Source organism: Erythrolamprus reginae, chromosome 2 (genome assembly GCF_031021105.1).
Source record: "Erythrolamprus reginae isolate rEryReg1 chromosome 2, rEryReg1.hap1, whole genome shotgun sequence".
In the NCBI taxonomy this organism is placed as follows: domain Eukaryota; kingdom Metazoa; phylum Chordata; class Lepidosauria; order Squamata; family Dipsadidae; genus Erythrolamprus; species Erythrolamprus reginae.
In genome coordinates, this window is record NC_091951.1 from 53,753,806 (window position 1) to 53,773,303 (window position 19,498).

Sequence of the window (19,498 nt, forward strand, 5' to 3'; positions counted from 1 at the left end):
TCTACACACACACACACACACAAACGGCTCAGATTTTGAAAGGAAAAAGGAAAGGGCAAGGGATGTATCTGTAGACCAGGGCAGATAGCCACTGCCCCCCTGAGTGATGTAAAATTGAAACCCAGATTAGTGGTATGTAGTTTCCTTGCCTGGGGTGCAATTACCTGCCGTGTCATTGCTTGGTGCCAATACAACAGGTTTATCTACTGAATTTATGGTAGATTACAAATGAGAAAAACAAGAAAGAGCAAGCTAGCAAAATTGTTCGTGGCTTTTGCTTTTTATTTTATTTTTCTTTGATAGATGCCACTGCTAGATATAGAACCAACACTTAGCTATGTTTTTGATTCTTTGGGGTCAGGCGGTAGGCAGTTCTTTTGGGGGAAACCCCATTCAAAGCTCTACGGATATCCTATCAGTTATTCTCTCTCTCTCTCTCTCTTATCTATCTATCTATCTATCTATCTATCTATCTATCTATCTATCTATCTATCTATCTATCTACCTACCTACCTACCTACCTACCTACCTACCTACCGTGGTACCTCTACCTACAAACGCCTATACTTACGAACTTTTTTATATAAGAACCGTGTGTTCAAGATTTTTTTGCCTCTTCTCAAGAACCATTTTCCACTTACAAACCAGAGCCTCCGAAACTGTAACTGGAAAAGGTGGGGAGAAGCCTCCTTGTGGCCTCTCTAGGAATCTCCAGGGCATCCACCTTCTCTGTGGTTTCCTCAATCGCACACATTATTTGCTTTTACATCGATTCCTACGGGAAAAATTGCTTATTCTTGCAAACTTTTCTACTTAAGAATCTGGTCACGGAATGAATTGAGTTCGTAAGTAGAGGTGCCACTGTATCTGTCTGTCTGTCTGTCCGTCCGTCCATCTATCATCTATGTCTTTAAAAGCTTTATTATTTTTATAAACAAGTCAAGGTGGAGAACATATCTAATACCCTTTCCTTCTCATATTTCCCCCACAACAACGGCTCTGTGAAGTGAGTTGGGCTAAGAGAGAGGGGTTGGCTTAAGGTCATCTAGCTGGCTTTCCTGGTTATGGTTGAGACTAGGACTCACCATTTCCTGGTTTCTAGCTTGGTGCCTTAATTCTATGTCAGCTTTGTGGACTCTGTGCCTGCCTGAAACATTTCAACCTGTCGGCAGTAAAGGCTGTTCAAGGACTAACAATCTTGTCTCATCTGAGAAAGCTAATGATAAAACACTAACTTGAGATGGTAGCATTTCCACACACATATTATCACGTACAAGCAGTGAAATCAAATACCTGTTCTGGTTTCAGTCCAGGAGGGACCCAAGCGTATTCTTCCAAGGCACAGCCAGAATCATCATCAGAAGTTGAATTCCTCTGGAAGTCAAACATCAGCTTGGTCACCGTCTTCTCCATTTCTAAAGGCATCACTGTTTCAAAGTGTTCTGACTGTGGACACTTACAGTGCCGGCAAATTTTTCTGGGGATATGAAGTAAAAAGCCAACAGTTATCCTCTGTTTAAGGATGTATGAAATAGAGATTAGAATGTCTGAAATACGAATATCAATGAAGGTCATCTAGCATCTAAATGCCATGTTTCCACAGCTTTACAATTATATAAACAAAATTATGAATTCACACCTTCTGACAACCTAAGCACTTTCCTAAAAAAACCCCACAGATAGGCTTGGCTAATTATTGAACATGAGATTATCAAAACGTAATTATATATTGTGAGCACATGCTATAGTGGCTTTCTTTTGAATAATTTCACATATTAACTTTACTGTGGAAATTCTTTTTTGAATTACATATCCCTGGTTTGGCAAGTACAAGGGAACAATGCATAATGCATATTTTGTGATCACAGAAACATTGATACATGCATTTTTCCTCAATTATACAGCTGTGTAAAGAAATCACTTCCCTTTCTATATCTGAACATGCAATTTACCATCAGGGTTCCCATCTGAAGGACTATTTAGAAATCTGGTTGTTTTTTTCTTTGAGCTGGCTTAAATTAATTATATCCATGCCATGTTATTATGCAACATCTCTCTCTCTCTCTCTCTCTCTCTCTCACACACACACACACACGTGTTGTGTTTCATACATAACAAATGTATGTTTTTTGCAGAATTTGTTCTCCTTTCCCCGCTTCCTTTATGAGTCAGTGTGAAGACTCTGAATGGCTCACAATTCCTATTCCGGTAAGTAAAATTAAAACAATACAAGAACCCAACCCAACTCATTGCTGTCAATCCATAGCTTCAATATTCTTGCCATAAAATCCTGATTTCATTCTTGTCACATGCGAGCCAGGACTTTACTACTCTATGGATATACAGTAGGCAGAGGGCATTTAATATATGAGCTGCCCCGAGTCCTTGGACAGGGGCGGCATACAAATACAGAAAATAAATAAATAAATAAATAAATAAATAAATAAATAAATAAATAAATAAATAAATTTTATCTGCTAGTTTCAAAGGAAAGTGGAAATGAAAAAACCACAACTGGTGCAAACCAATGTGTACTAACATAACTCAAGATATTATATCTGCTGTGGTCATTGTGCTATCTATATCCATGGGAAATGGTTATTGGATGGAGGTTGCCTTGGATAAAGCAGCTGTCAGCAATAAGCCTGCACGGGATAAGTAAAATGCAATGTCTACATGTAAACAACAACCTGTCCTTGACAAAATGCCAGAGCCCCAAAGCAGTTTTCTAAACCCAAGCATAATTCTTTCATTTGGAGAGGAGGAAAAAAAAAAATACAGCGAGCTCTGGACCACCCATACAGAAGTGGCTGTAAGGAATTATGGAGCAAATGCATTTGATAGACGATCTGGGATACACCTCTTCATTTCCCTTCCTTTGACAGCACCCATAAATATGCAGAGTGCCAGATCATCGGCAAGCAGAAAGGCTGTCATATACAGTATGCAAAATGTCAACGTAAACAGAAAACTTCAGACCGGCAAATTCCTTAACAATGACAGAACATCATAGACGGGGTTGTGCTAAATAAAGGCAGTGATGAAAGTTGCCCACTAGCAACTGCTACCTCTCTATAAGCCATCACAAGGCTGCTTTACAGAGAACAAGGCTAAAACTCAGTAGATATCTCCTACACAGGAGATTCCTAAATTTGATCCCAAGGGAAGGTAAACAAGACTGCCTGGTCTAATAAGGAGCTCTTAACATAATTCATTTTCTTTGGGTTTGCTTTTCTTATTCAATTCTCAGAAGGCCACTTCATGGGCAGTAACAGCTCCTGCGGAAAGGAAATAGCTAATCAGACTCCTAAGAAGTAGAGGATAGTCTAGTTTGTGATGGTTGACTTAATCAATGAAACTGCATTGACCTTAGGACAGGAAAAAAAATCCCCCGAAGGGTGTCAGTCAAAACAAATCTCCTAATCTGTCCTAATCTATTCTAAATCCTGCTAGCCATGGTCTACAATATTTGTCTCCCTCAAGACAGTTTTTTCTAACCAGTGCCCTCTAACCTTGGAAGTGTAACAGCTATGCTACATTTCGGAGCTGTCTTTCAGCAAATCTGCAGGCACTGGACCGGTTTGAAAAGAACTAAGGATCTCCATCTTTTAGTTAGGAATTCTTGCTTGAGTTGTTGGATGGCCTTGGTGGAAGGAAAGATAAGATTTTACATCTTAGTGGATATTAAATATCAAATGTACGATAAAGAATTGGGCTTGTCAACAATGAACGTGAAAATGGCGCTAAATGGATCAAGAGGCTAAATATGAGCTATCAGTATAATGATTGGACAAGGACAAGCCATCCTGAATGCTGGCTCCTCCCAAAGTGGAGAACTAACAGGTTGGAAAAGGGTTTACAAACCATGTTCTCTGGAGAAAGATTAAAGAAAGATTAAACACCCTATGAAACTAGACTTGCTATCCTGGGTCTAGAAAGCTTAGAACTAAGACGCCTCAAACATGATCTAAGTATTGCCCACAAGATCATATGCTGCAATGTCCTGCCTGTCAAAGACTACTTCAGCTTCAACCACAACAACACAAGAGCCCACAACAGATACAAGCTTAATACTAACCGCTCCAAACTTGACTGTAAAAAATACGACTTTAGTAATTGAGTTGTCGAAGTGTGGAATTCACTACCGGACTCTGTAGTATCATCCCCTAACCCCCAACACTTAGGCTATCCACGGTTGACCTCACCAAGTTCTTAAGTAAATAAGGGGCGAACATAAGTGCACCAGACTGCCTATCGTCCCGTCCTATTGTCTCTCCTATATCTCCTATATCTTCTCTTCTATACCTATATCTTTTTCTGCTGTTCTCTCATAGTTATATTTCACTCCCTTATTTTCTCCTCTATTCCCCCTTTAATACATTCTACTTGATTATGTCCTCTATAACCCTCATTGTGTATTATTGTGTATTGGACAAAACAAACAAACAAACAAACAAACAAACAAAAGAACAGAACAGAATTCTTTATTGGCCAAGTGTGATTGGGCACACAAGGAATTTGTCATTAGTACATATGCTCTCAGTGTACATAAAAGATAAATTTGTCAAGAATCATGAGGTATAACACCTAATGATTGTCATTGGATACAAATAAGCAATCGGGAAAAAAATATTAATATTAATTATAAGTATATAAGCAACAGTCACACAGTCATAAGTGGGAGGAAGAGATGGGCGATAGGAACGATGAGAAGAATAATAGTAATAGCAATGCAGACTTAGTGAATAGTTTGAGGGAAGGTGAGGGAATTTTTTGTTTAGCAGAGTGATGGTATTTGGGAAAAATGTTCTTGTGTCTATCTATCTATCTATCTATCTATCTATCTATCTATCTATCTATCTATCTATCTATCTATCTATTTATTGGATTTGTATGCCACCCCTCTCCATGGTCTTAGTGTGCCGCCCCTCTAGTTGTCTTAGTGTGCAGTGCTCTATAGGATCACTTTGAGAGTAAGAGTTGAAACAATTTATGTCTAGGATGTGAGGGGTAAGTAAATATTTTCATGGTCCTCTTTTTGATTTGTGCAGTATACTGGTCCTCAATGGAAGGCAGGTTGGCAGTAATTGTATTTTCTGCAGTTCCGATTATCCTCTATGTATATTTACATCCGGAAAGGGAAGACTAAGAATAGTGATCCACTAAATGTCTATGGAGATTCTCAATCATCCAGGTCATAGTTGTCCCAAAAGTGCTTCTTCCAAAAGACAACTGGAAGTTCTTCGGTTTTCCCCCTTTATGAAAACATTTTACTTCTCATTCCAGAATCTTCTTCAGTTTAGAACTAAATAAAGAAGCTTCTTGAATGAGGAACTAAATATTGTCAAAGGAGGGGGAAAAATCCCTAATATCTGAAATGTTTTCCTTTGCAAAACGATGAAGGGATCTGCCCTCCTAATGCCAAAGTCATGGCATAGCTTAATGTGTTGGGATTAAAAGAAAAATCCTTTCAATTCATATGCTATATACTCGTTGATTAAACAACTTACCAATCTAATAAGTATATAATGTAAATCAATGATGAGAATCCAATTTCTGTATCTTAAGAGCTAAAATCATATCAGCTACCATTTTCAGGGCAACTGTAATATTTTGCAGCTTGAGCTAAAGAAGATTACAATCCCCTCTCCTCTGTTTCAATGTGAACAAAGGCAAAACAAGAATTTTACTTTTTTCCCAGTTCAGGCAAAAAACAACCCCTTAGAACTATTTCCAACCTTGAAAGCAGAACTCTACAATCAGCAGAGTTTTTCATGACATTCAACACTGGGAAAACTGAGGCAGCTGTTTCACCCTGCCCGACATTAGGCTAACATTCTTGAAATTAATTAAATCACTGCAGTCTAAAAATATACTCCTTGTCCTATTTTTTTTTTAATGGAATGTTTGGGGGATCTGAACTTGATGAATATGTTTAGGAAGTCATGAACAGCTGATCATAAAATAATTTGCAGATGTTCCTAAATCCCTTTAAAATAATAGTACATTAATCAAAATCTTTCTAGGTTATATTGGAGGGATTGTATTAACATTAGTTAGAATTTATCTCTGGTGGCAAAGTTGGTTTAGGTATTAAGAGTGGTCCACACTGTTGCTTTCTGAACAAATTAGGGAAAAGGCTATAATTTATCATATTGTTTATCTTGTTTTATTTTGATCATTTGTATGCCAAGGTAAGTTTAAAAAAAGAGGAGAAAAAAGCACTTCAAAACTACACTAAAAAAACAAAAAATAAAAGTAAATAAAAGTAAAAGCCAAAAAATAGACTAGACTGGACTAGAATTGGAAGCGACCTTCGATGTCTTGTAGTCCAACCCCCTGCTTAGGCAGGAAACCCTACACCACTTCAGACAAATGGTTATCCAATCTGTTCTTAAAAACTTTCAGTATTGGAGCATTTACAACTTCTGGGGGCAAGTTGTTCAACTGATTAATTGTTCAAAGTGTTTCTCCTTAATTTTAAGTTGCTTCTCTCCTTGATTAATTTGACTGAATACAGGCAGTCCTACCTGTAAAGAAGACTACGCACCATGATCATAACTTGTGATAAACTCATAAAGTAGATCTAAGGTGCCATCAGATGGCAATCTATTAAGGATGCTTCCTGGAGGAAGTTGACCCTATTCAATGTGATCAGATGGGAAGACGGGAGAAGGTAGCCTCTTAGATAACCAGGTCTGGAGCCATAAAGGCCTTAAATCTAACAAGTAGTACACTACATCACATTCAGTATTTAATCAGTGTAGTCACCCAAGTACACTGGGATTTACCCACCATTTCCCAGACTGCCACATTCTGTACCAATAGTATCTTCTGAATATTCTTCAAGTATTGCCTATTTGCCGATGACTCTAAAGTGTGCAATAGGGTTGATATTCCTGGAGGCGTCTGTAATATAGTAAATTATTTAGCTTTACTAGATAAATGGTCAAAGCAATGGAAACTGCAGTTTAATGTTTCCAAATGTAAAATAATGCACTTGGGGAAAAGGAATCCTCAATCTGAGTATTGTATTGGCAGCTCTGTGTTAGCAAAAGCTTCAGAAGAAAAGGGATTTAGGGGTAGTGATTTCTGACAGTCTCAAAATGGGTGAACAGTGCAGTCAGCTAGTAGGGAAAGCAAGTAGGATGCTTGGCTGCATAGCTAGAGGTATAACAAGCAGCAAGAGGGAGATTATGATCCCTCTATATCAGAGGTCTCCAACCGCCGGTCCGCGGACCAGGACCGGGCCGTTGGGGTTTTTCAGCCGGTCCGCGGCGCCGCTGACAGCTAGCTTTGGCTGCCGGGTGGGCGGGGAGGATTAAATCCTCCCCCCCTCCAGGAGCAGCAAAAGCCTAAGCGGCGGGGTGCGCCCTTTGCATTTCGGCAATGCTTTCCCTCCGCGGTGGGGGGTGCAGGGCAGGCGCAGGCAGGCCCAGGAGACGCCGCCGCTATTCGAGCCTCTCGTGGGGGTTGGTCAGCCGTCTCTGCCGTCGCACCCGGACGGCCCCGGGTTAAATACCGCTCCCTCCCGGCTCCTTCCCCGACGGAGCGGGGTGCTCGGCCGCCACTGACGCCGCGGCTCTGCTCGGCCCGCCCCGCGCTTCGCCAGCCGCCTCCTTCGAGCATGGCTGGACGGGAGGTGCGGGGCCTGCGCGAGTGGCCCCTCGGAAGAAGGCGCTCCCTCTGGCCCACGCGCCTTTTGCCCCGTAGCGGCCGCTTCCCGGGCGCGGCGAAAGCGAGTCGGTCGAAAGGCTGCCCGGGTCGCGCCTGCGGTCGTCCTCGCGCTCCCATCGCGCAACAAGTGCGGGCTTGTTGTGGCTGCCGCGCGCTGCTTTGCCTCCCTCTGCTGCGAGCCTTCGGGGCTCCGGGGCGGCCCGGCTGGCGGGAGGAGTGCAGGGCAGGCGCAGGCAGGCCCAGGAGACAAAGAGTGAATGAGAGAAAGGAAAGAGAGAGAAAGAGAGGGAGAGAAAGGAGTGAGAGATAGAAAGGATAGAGAGTAAGGGGGAATGAGAGAAAGGAAAGAGAGAGAAAGGGAGAGAGAGAAGGAAAGAGTGAGAGATAGAAAGGATAGAAAGAGGGAATGAGAGAAAGGAAAGAGAGAGAAAGGGAGGGAGAGAAGGAAAGAGTGAGAGATAGAAAGGATAGAAAGAGGGAATGAGAGAAAGGAAAGAGAGAAAGGGAGGGAGAAAAGGAAAGAGTGAGAGATAGAAAGGATAGAAAGAGGGAATGAGAGAAAGGAAAGAGAGAGAAAGGGAGAGAGAGAAGGAAAGAGTGAGAGATAGAAAGGATAGAAAGAGGGAATGAGAGAAAGGAAAGAGAGAGAAAGGGAGGGAGGGAGAGAAGGAAAGAGTGAGAGATAGAAAGGATAGAAAGAGGGAATGAGAGAAAGGAAAGAGAGAGAAAGGGAGGGAGAGAAGGAAAGAGTGAGAGATAGAAAGGATAGAAAGAGGGAATGAGAGAAAGGAAAGAGAGAAAGGGAGGGAGAGAAGGAAAGAGTGAGAGATAGAAAGGATAGAAAGAGGGAATGAGAGAAAGGAAAGAGAGAAAGGGAGAGAGAGAAGGAAAGAGTGAGAGATAGAAAGGATAGAAAGAGGGAATGAGAGAAAGGAAAGAGAGAGAAAGGGAGGGAGAGAAGGAAAGAGTGAGAGATAGAAAGGATAGAAAGAGGGAATGAGAGAAACGAAAGAGAGAGAAAGGGAGGGAGAGAAGGAAAGAGTGAGAGATAGAAAGGATAGAAAGAGGGAATGAGAGAAACGAAAGAGAGAGAAAGGGAGGGAGAGAAGGAAAGAGTGAGAGATAGAAAGGATAGAAAGAGGGAATGAGAGAAAGGAAAGAGAGAGAAAGGGAGAGAGAGAAGGAAAGAGTGAGAGATAGAAAGGATAGAAAGAGGGAATGAGAGAAAGGAAAGAGAGAGAAAGGGAGGGAAAGAAGGAAAGAGTGAGAGATAGAAAGGATAGAAAGAGGGAATGAGAGAAATGAAAGAGAGAGAAAGGGAGGGAGAGAAGGAAAGAGTGAGAGATAGAAAGGATAGAAAGAGGGAATGAGAGAAAGAGGAAATGAAGGAAATGAACCCCACCCCCATATGACCAAAGCGCCCCCCCCCCACCGGGCCATGGAAAACTGGTCTAGCTTAATGCCGGTCCCTGGTGCAAAAAAGGTTGGGGACCTCTGCTCTATATAGAGTGCTGGTGAGACCACATTTGGAATACTGTGTTCAGTTCTGGAGACCTCACCTATAAAAAGATATTGACAAAATTGAACGAGTTCAAAGACGGGCTACAAGAATGGTGGAAGGTCTTAAGCATAAAACGTATCAGGAAAGACTTAATGAACTCAATCTGTATAGTCTGGAGGACAGAAGGAAAAGGGGACATGATCGAAACATTTAAATATGTTAAAGGGTTAAATAAGGTTCAGGACGGAAGTGTTTTTAATAGGAAAGTGAACACAAGAACAAGGGGACACAATCTGAAGTTAGTTGGGGGAAAGATCAAAAGCAACATGAGAAAATATTATTTTACTGAAAGAGTAGTAGATCCTTGGAACAAACTTCCAGCAGACGTGGTTGGTAAATCCACAGTAACTGAATTTAAACATGCTTGGGATAAACATATATCCATCCTAAGATAAAATACAGAAAATAGTATAAGGGCAGACTAGATGGACCATGAGGTCTTTTTCTGCTGTCAGACTTCTGTTTCTATGTTTCTAAGTACAGCCCCATGTAGAATCATTAAAATTAATCAAAATGGAAGATGGTCAAGGTATGAATTACTGTGAAGAAGGCAGGAAGCAAAACTCAGGCCTAATGAGTGATATGTCATGTTCATTACAATATTTTCCAAGTTCTGTAAACTGTTGCAATATAAGCAATTAATTTTTGTCTGTCAGTTTCTATTCTTGTTAGCTTTTAGTTGGTTGCAATTATAAATATTGGAAAACAAATTACCTGTTTCTTTGGACCAACGCTATCTAAAAGTGTGAGAAAAATCAGCCCCACAGAGCAAAGAGTTTGGACAAGACTTTTAATTAAGCATTGTTTTTATTCCGTTTCTATTTTTAACCACCTTAATAACCTAGGTATACATGCAAATGTATTTTTGCTAGAAATGACTGAATATGAATGAGTACAATATTGCATTTCTCCTTAAGAGCATGTATTAATTTATGTATGAAACTCTCAGTATTTCCAAGGAAGTTATCTATTTTGTTCCCCTCTTTCCTTCCTTTATTACTATGATAGGTATCCATTTTGTTTCACACAAATTAAACTGAGAAGAAATTGGTGTCTCCATTTTGGCTGAACCCAAAGCCTAAACCCAGTCCTCTACATCAGTGTTTCCCAACCTTAGCAACTTGAAGATGCTGATGAAGTGGACAAGGCCATTGGAGCTGTGAGTTCCACCACCTGTCTACTGGATCCGTGTCCCTCCTGGTTGGTTTCGGCCAGCAGGGAGGTGACACGGAGCTGGGCCCAGGAGATTACCAACGCTTCCTTGGGGAGGGGAGTTTTTCCATCACTCTATAAAGAAGCGCTCGTGCGCCCCCTCCTCAAGAAGCCCTTCCTGGACCCAGCTGTCCTTAACAACTATCGTCCAGTCTCCAACCTTCCCTTTATGGGGAAGGTTGTTGAGAAGGTGGTGGCACTCCAGCTCCAGTGGTCCTTGGAAGAAGCCGATTATCTAGGTCCCCAGCAGTCGGGTTTCAGGCCCGGTTACAGCACGGAAACCGCTTTGGTCGCGTTGATGGATGATCTCTGGCGGGCCCGGGACAGGGGTTTATCCTCTGTCCTGGTGCTCCTTGACCTCTCAGCGGCTTTCGATACCATCGACCATGGTATCCTTCTGCACCGGCTGGAGGGGTTGGGGGTGGGAGGCACTGTTCTTCAGTAGTTCTCCTCCTACCTCTCTGGCCGGTCGCAGTCGGTGTTAGTGGGGGGTCAGAGGTCGACTCCTAGGTTTCTCCCTTGTGGAGTGCCTCAGGGGTCGGTCCTCTCCCCCCTGCTATTCAACATCTACATGAAACCACTGGGCAAGATCATCCAAGGACATGGGGTGAGGTATCATCAATATGCAGATGATACCCAGCTTTACATCTCCACCCCATGCCCAGTCAACGAAGCGGTGGAAGTGATGTGCCGGTGCCTGGAGGCTGTTGGGGCCTGGATGGGTGTCAACAGACTCAAGCTCAACCCGGATAAGACGGAGTGGCTGTGGGTTTTGCCTCCCAAGGACAATCCCATCTGTCCGTCCATTACCCTGGGGGGGGAATTATTGACCCCCTCAGAGAGGGTCCGCAACTTGGGCGTCCTCCTCGATCCACAGCTCACATTAGAAAAACATCTCTCAGCTGTGGCGAGGGGGGCGTTTGCCCAGGTTCGCCTGGTGCACCAGTTGCGGCCCTATCTGGACCGGGACTCATTGCTCACAGTCACTCATGCCCTCATCACCTCGAGGTTCGACTACTGTAATGCTCTCTACATGGGGCTACCTTTGAAAAGTGTTCGGAAACTTCAGATCGTGCAGAATGCAGCTGCGAGAGCAGTCATGGGCTTACCTAGGTATGCCCATGTTTCACCATCACTCCGCAGTCTGCATTGGCTGCCGATCAGTTTCCGGTCACAATTCAAAGTGTTGGTTATGACCTTTAAAGCCCTTCATGGCACTGGACCAGAATATCTCCGAGACCGCCTCCTGCTGCACGAATCCCAGCGACTGATTAGGTCCCACAGAGTGGGCCTTCTCTGGGTCCCGTCAACTAAACAATGTCGGTTGGCGGGCCCCAGGGGAAGAGCCTTCTCTGTGGCGGCACCGGCCCTCTGGAACCAACTCCCCCCGGAGATTAGAACTGCCCCTACTCTTCCTGCCTTCCGTAAACTCCTTAAAACCCACCTTTGCCATCAGGCATGGGGGAACTGAAACATCTCCCCCTGGGCATGTTTAATTTATATATGGTATGCTTGTTTGTATGTCTGTTAGTATATGGGGTCTTTTTTAAATCTTTAATATTTTAAATTGTCAGATTATTTATGATTTGTTTCCACGTGTTGTGAGCCGCCCCGAGTCTTCGGAGAGGGGCGGCATACAAATCTAAGTAATAAATAAATAAAAATAAATAAATAAATATTTGGATTTCAACTCCCAGAATTCCCCAACCAGAATTCGCTGGCTGGGGAATTCTGGGAGTTGAAGTCCAAATATCTTCAAGTTGCCAAGGTTGGGAAACGCTGCTCTACATGCTTCAGCTCCATCTTTTTTTTTTTTTTTAAATAAATTTTATTGATTTTATAAGTTTACAAAAAACAAACGTATAACAGTGCACAGTGCATGTGCCCATCACCAAACAACACCCCCCCCATCACCCCCACCACCCCTATGGAAGGATTCAAAGACTTTTGAATTATTTGTCTATCTATTGGTCCTTGGCTCTATCTTGAACGCTTTTTTTTTTACTAAAAGAGTGATTGTAGTTTATTTTTCGTATTTACATCACAGATTCTACTTAACATATAATCTTTTACCTTGTTCCATCGCACCATCAGCTTCTCTAGTTTATTCTCACCAAAATTATTTAATCTTATTTCCATAATTTCAAAGTGTATGTAATCCACCATGTACCAATACCAATTCTGTAGTGTCCATTTTGTAGAGTCTTTCCATCCTAATACTATCACCGCTTGAGCACTTTCCAATGCTACAGTTTTAATTTCTTTAGATTCTCCTAGTTCCCTATATTTAATTAAGATTGCTGTTTCTTTTGTAATTATCCAATTAATATTTAACATTTTATTAATTTCATTCTGGACTACCTTCCAGAATTTCTGTATTTCTATACATTCCCAGATCATATGCATAAAGATTCCTTTTTTCTGGCATCCATGCCAGCATTTACCTTTCTCTTTCCCCTGGTAGTATGCAAGTCGTGCAGGTGTATAATACCACTTATGTAAGATTTTTCTTCTCATCTCTTTAACTCTCGTGTTTTTAATCTTATATATGTTTACTATTATTTCTTCCATTTCTCTTTCGTCTATTTGTAAGTCATCCTGCCAACATCTTGTTAAACTTTTAACTACCTCTTCTTGCCTCTGCAATAGCATTCTATATATGTTACTGGCTTGTCCTTTACTTTCATTTATCTTTACCCTTATTATTTTTTCCAAGTTATTTTCTTCTCGTAAGAAGGCTTCTTTATTCTCACTTTTATTTAAACATGTACATATTGCATTAATCTGCAACCATTGCTGTTTACCGATCAGCCATTCCAATCTAACTTCAGCTCCATCTTACCATTGGGAAGAGCCCTCACAAAATGATCTCTATAGTTGCATAGCATGATTGTAATTAATTAACGTTTTAGAGTAACACCCAAAACGGTTTCACAAACCATTCCCACCCTAAAGTAAAGCATATTCTTTGTATTGCAATGCTCTATGAATGTACAAACATTTCTTTCTCTGACTGAAAGGAGGGGAGAGGCGGGGGAGAGGCGGTTGAGAGGTTTGATATGTAAATAAATAAAATAAATAAATCAAAGTGACTGCATATAAACTTAAACTCGACAGCCTACAGAGCACAAATATGCACTATGCCTCAAGACTTTGCTAAGCCAAAGGAAGAAAAGTTGCCAATTTCCCCCCATTTCCTGCTTTTCATCAGATTTAAATATATACAGATGCAAATGTAAGAAGGGCCTCTGGATTCTATCTAGTCAGTGACAGAATCTCGGCCGGCCACTGCCTCTTACTCTCTAAACCAATCAGATGGCAAATTCACATGAATTCTTTAATTAATCAGCTACTGTAGGAAGGCTTCATACTTTTTTTTCCTGGAACGCAGGAGGTCAACCATAATTCCCATCTCCGCTGATGATATAATGTTGAACAAATCAATATGTCACGCAATTTAATAGCCTTTATGCATCTCTATCAATCCTCAATCCAACAACAATTCTGAAAAGCGGCCTACTCAAACCTGCTGCCAACTAACTACTGATGGTGAGACAGTTGGTATTTATGTATTTGCAAAAAAAACCCATGTGGATGTTCTTGCAGAGCTTGGTGACAGAGGCAGTAGGAAGCAGAAAGCAGGGAGCGGAAGCGAGGGGGGCGTTTGCCCAGGTTCGCCTGGTGCACCAGTTGCAGCCCTACCTGGACAGGGAGTCTCTACTCACAGTCACTTATGCCCTTATCACCTCGAAGTTCGACTACTGCAATACTCTCTACATGGGGCTACCTTTGAAGAATGTTCAGAAACTTCAAATCATGCAAAATGCATCTGTGTGAGTGGTCGTGGGTCTCCCTAGATATACCCATGTCTCTCCAACACTCCGCAGACTGCATTGGTTGCCGATTGGTTTCTGGAAAAATTCAAAGTGTTGATGATGACCTACAAAGCCCTACATGGCATCAGGCCAGATTACCTACAGGACCGCCTTCTGCTGTATGAATTCCAGCAGCTGGATAGGTCCCACAGAGTTGGCCTTCTCCAGGTCCCATCAACCAGACAATGTTGTTTGGCAGGGCCTAGGGGAAGAGCCTTCTGTGTGCGGGCCCCGACCCTCTGGAATCAGATCCTCCCAGAGATTTGCCCTGCCCCCACCCTCCTTGCCTCTCGCAAGAGTCTCAAGGCTCACTTATGTCACCAGGCTTGGGGTAATTAGATCTAGACCCCCTGGCCAATAAATGTGATGTATGGCTGCAAATGAATTGTTTGATTGATTTTAATATACTGGGTTTTTAGCTTATGTAGTTTTTAATTAATTAGATTTGTTTTGTATTCAATGTTTTATATTGTATCCTGTGAGCCGCCCCGAGTCTTCGGAGAGGGGCGGCATACAAATCTAAATAATAATAATAATAATAATAATAATAATAATAATAATAATAATAATATTTTAGCAACCTTCAGTTCCAGGGTTATTAATCCTACAGAAAAACTCCACAGAAAATATCAGGGAATAGCAAAAATATTTAAGGTTTAGGGAAGTTAAAATAATAATACTGTATCAGGAGACAAAGTGGAACAGAAAAACAACATACTTTCCAGTGGGAAAAGCCACTTCAAAGTTGGAGAAGGTTTCCACCTTATTATAGCTAACAACGGTCTCTATGCCCCCCCCTTTTTTATATTGCAGTTGCTATGCAGAAACTACTTCAGCACAACTATCCAGTGAAGCCATAATGACTGAAAACCAAGGAGAAATTCAGGGCTTTGCAGCTTAGAGAGGCTGCAACTTCATCACTAGACACGTCATTAAAGTAAAACAGAATCCTGTGCTGTCTTCTCGGAGGTACTCTGGAGAAATGAAGAGGCTGAAATTGATTCCTGTTTTGTTCTTTCATTCGGAAGAGCCACAAAGGCGAGTATGTTACTGCAACCGGCTGAGCTAAGGGAGGAGTAATAGGAAGTGAGTGGAAATGAGAATTCAAGAAGAAAAGGAGGGTGCTTCAGGGTAATCAGACTGGGAGAAAACTGTCCGTTGGTGTGTCTGACATTTTGTGAAAAGATCTTTTGAGGATATACAGGTAGTCCAGACAGACTTACAACAGTTTAGTGTCTTTTCAAAGTTACAACACTGAAAAAGGTAACATGCCCATTTTTTCACACTTTGCAGACCATTGCAGCATCCATGATCCGTCCTGAATCCTACCGGATTGGGCGTCAAATAAATTAAATTAAATTAAATCCCCATGGTCATGTGATTAAAATTTCAATGCTTGGCAGCTGGTTCATATTTATGACAGTTGCAATATCCCAGCATCATGGGATCACGAATCCCAGCGACTGGTTAGGTCCCACAGAGTTGGCCTTCTCCGGGTCCTGTCGATTAAACAATGTCGCCTGGCAGGACCCAGGGGAAGAACCTTCTCTGTGGCAGCCCCGACCCTCTGGAACCATTTCCCCCCGGAGATTAGGATTGCCCCCACCCTCCTTGTCTTTCGCAAACGCCTTAAAACCCATCTCTGCCGTCAGGCATGGGGGAATTTAGACATCTCCCCCAGGCCTATATAGTTTTATGTATGGTATGCTTGTGTTGTATGTTCTTTTAAATAATGGGGTTTTAGATTTTTAAATATTAGATTTGTTCTCTGTACATTAGATTTAGATTTTAGATTTAGATTTAATTGGATTTATATGCCGCCCCTCTCCGAGGACTTGGGGCAGCTCACAGCATGTACAGAAAAAAAACAGGAAACAATAATAACAATCCAATTATACCTTAAAAAACAATCTTAAAATTCTAATTAAAAACTATCAATATCATTCATTCAGCAGTCAAGCTAAGCATTCATCGGTCAGGGGGGAAGGTCTAAGGAACCCCAGGCCTGGTGGCAAATGAATTTTAAACTTTTTCAGAAGGGGAGAGGGGCGCCATACAAATCTAATTAATAATAATAATAATAATAATAATAATAATAATAATAATAATAATAATAATAATAATCACCACCTTTTGCGACCTTCTGACAAGCAAATTCAATGGGGAAACCAGATTCACTTCACAACCTTGCTGCTAACTTAACAACCGCAGTGATTCAACTGTGGCAAGAAAGGTCATAAAATGGGACAAAGCTCATGTAACAACTATCTCACTTAGCAACATAAATTTTGGGCTCAATTGTGGTTGTAAGTCAAAGACCCCCTGTATCATCCAGGATTCTCAACCATTCTATTACGATTATATCCAGATTCTAGTAGAGTTATTGCAATTATTTTCTAGATCACTGGGAAAGACCGTCAAGAGCCTAATCTCTATTGAAAAATCTGTCTATCATAGTTAAAATACCTCCCACCTTTTGGGCATTCAAGGATAGGGCAAAACAGCCCCTTTTCATGTAACCTTTGGAATATAGTCAAAAGTTCTTTAATAGTTAACAGCAGTGAAGATATGGCTTTGGTTGGGAAATTATTATATGTGTCATACTTTTATGTTTTTAATACTGTAGGCCTTCTAAAGTTTGATGAGTAGGCACAATACCATTGGTGGTAATAATAAATGAATACATATGATACAAATCTTCTTCCACTTTGCAGAATTTGTGGTTCAGTTTTCTACAGAGCCAATGTCAACATGTAGATGCTTGTATCTTATCATGGCAGTCTAGTAAATCTGCACCTCTATAACTGTCTGGTTTGGTTCTGCAACCCAACAAAACAGACACAGACTTCAGAAAATAATCAGAACTGTAGAAAAAACAAGTGCTACCAACCTGCCTTCCACTGAGGACCTACCGGCACAAATGAAAAAGAGGGCTGTGAAAATATTTGCCTCACATCCTGAACACAAACAGTTTCCTACCCTCAGAATGACGCTACAGAGCACTGCACATCAAGACAACTAGACACAAGAACAGTTTTTTCCTGAATGCCATCACTCTGCTAAAGAAATAATTCCTTCAACACTGTCAAACTATTTACTAAGTCTGTACTACTAATAACCTTCTCATCGTTCCCATCACCCATGTCCTTCCACAAATGACTGTATGACTATAACTTTGTTGCTTGTATCCTTACAATTTATATTGACTGGTTTCTAATATTGTTTATTTGTACCCGGACTATCATTAAGTGTTGTATCTTATGATTCTTGACAAATATCTTTTCTTTTATGTACACTGAGAGCATATGCACCAAGACAAATTCCTTGTGTGTGCAATCACACTTGGCCAATAAAAATTATATTCTATTTTAATGAAGAAATGAATGAAGTTACATGATGATGACTGGATCATCATTCTCATAGAAAAAGATACTTCATGTAAGAAGGGAAGACCCAGATGATAAAATACTGTACTGTATTCTACAAATCAATTAAACGAATAATTAAATATATTTCTCTGTTTAAGATCACTTCTTTTCCTGCATGCAATATCTCAGAAATCTAAATTGCTTAAAATCTACTTTATTTTCTTCTTCTGCATATATACTGTCACACTAATATGTGACACAGAATCTATATTTAGCTTAAAAAAATCCAAGGTTAATCATCAGGAATCTGTAAATTGCTGAGCCATTTCAGGCAACAGAAGTTACCCTAATGGGGATGAAGCACCCCAAGATAATAAATATAATAATCTCTAATACTACCACAAGGACATCTGACAAGACAGGGAGACATTTGTGATCCAAAGCAAATAATACATTAACAATCTCTGACCTATCTTTTGAACCCATCTTCAAACACCATGACCATCAGTTAAAAACAAAATTAATATCCTTAAACTAAATTATTAAAATACAGTGGTACCTCTTCTTACGAATGCCTCTACTAACGAACTTTTTGATATACGAACCCGGTGTTTAAGATTTTTTGGCCTCTTCGAACTATTTTCACCTTAGGAACCCAAGCCGCCACCGCTGGGATGCCCCGCCACTGGACTTCTGTTGCCAGCCAAAGTGCTGGGATTCTCCTGAGCCTCCCCTCACTGGGAAACCCCACCTCCGGACTTCCGTTGCCAGCCAAAGCGCCCGTTCTTGCGTTGCTGGAATTCCCCTGAGGCTCCCCTCGCTGGGATTCTCTTCATTTTTGCCGGTGCTGCTTTGAATCCCAGCGAGGGGAAGCTCAGGGAAATCCCAGCAATGCAAGAACGGGCGCTTCAGCTGGCAACGGAAGTCCGGAGGTGGGGATTCCCACTGAGGGGAGGCTGGCTCCTGACTCCTGCAACTGTCAAAAATATGAACTGATTGCCTAGTACCCAGGATGCTCTGATGGTTATAATGGTGAAAAACTGTTACAAGTCACTAAATGAAAGGTTGTAAGTCGAGAACTACCTGTACTAATCTAGGGGCATGCAGCCAAAACATAAAGCAAAAAAATATGTAAAACATAAAGCAAAAAAATACGTAAAAATTAAAAAATACAAGATGCATATACCTTCAGTTGATACTATCAAGAGGAAAGAGTTACTGAAAAAAATATAACCTTGGTTGGTTTGTGAAAGGATAGTGGGCTGCCAGAGACCTCTGAGGACAGAGTTTTATGAAGTGTCAGAGAGAATGCTTGTTGTCTAATCCACAGCCCATTGATTTAAAGAAATTACAATCTCTTTCGGAGTATAGGATGCACCTTAGGTTTTTTGGTGGTGGGGGGGAATATAGGCGGAAAAATCTACCTACTAGGTATTCATCTAGCTAGCTTCCTTCTTCTAGTAGCTTCAGAATATTATTTTATTCCCTGGTTAGGGCTGAAAAAAACCCCCTTTTTTGGAGGGAGTAGCAATGAAAACAAGCCCGCAAGCCAAGATCGTTACACCTCCTTAGGGCTTGGGGGGGGGGGGGGCGGAAGCTTCGAAAAAGCTACATTCAGAATATAAGAAACACCCAAATTTTCAGCCTCTTTTAGGGGAGGAAAGGGTATGTGTTATACTCTGAAAAATACGGTAGATCTATGTAATGTTTAAATAGGAAAAAGCTGGAATAGATTTGGCTGAAAAGAACCAGGTTCAAAATCTAGTTATGAGGTAAAAGGGAGGTAAAAAGCTTATTTTGAACAC

General features: G+C 41.3%; 1 protein-coding gene across 3 annotated transcripts in view; it reads right to left on the reverse strand.

Moving 5' to 3' along the window:
• Window positions 1-19,498, reverse strand: part of PRICKLE2 (prickle planar cell polarity protein 2) — a 497,544-nt gene that overhangs the window by 158,650 nt on the left and 319,396 nt on the right. For all 3 annotated transcript variants that reach the window (XM_070738161.1, XM_070738163.1, XM_070738162.1), the window contains exon 2: window positions 1,294-1,477. In XM_070738161.1, the coding sequence (XP_070594262.1) occupies window positions 1,294-1,425 (132 nt within the window). In that variant the 5' untranslated portion in view covers window positions 1,426-1,477. The remainder of the gene's footprint in view (window positions 1-1,293; window positions 1,478-19,498) is intronic.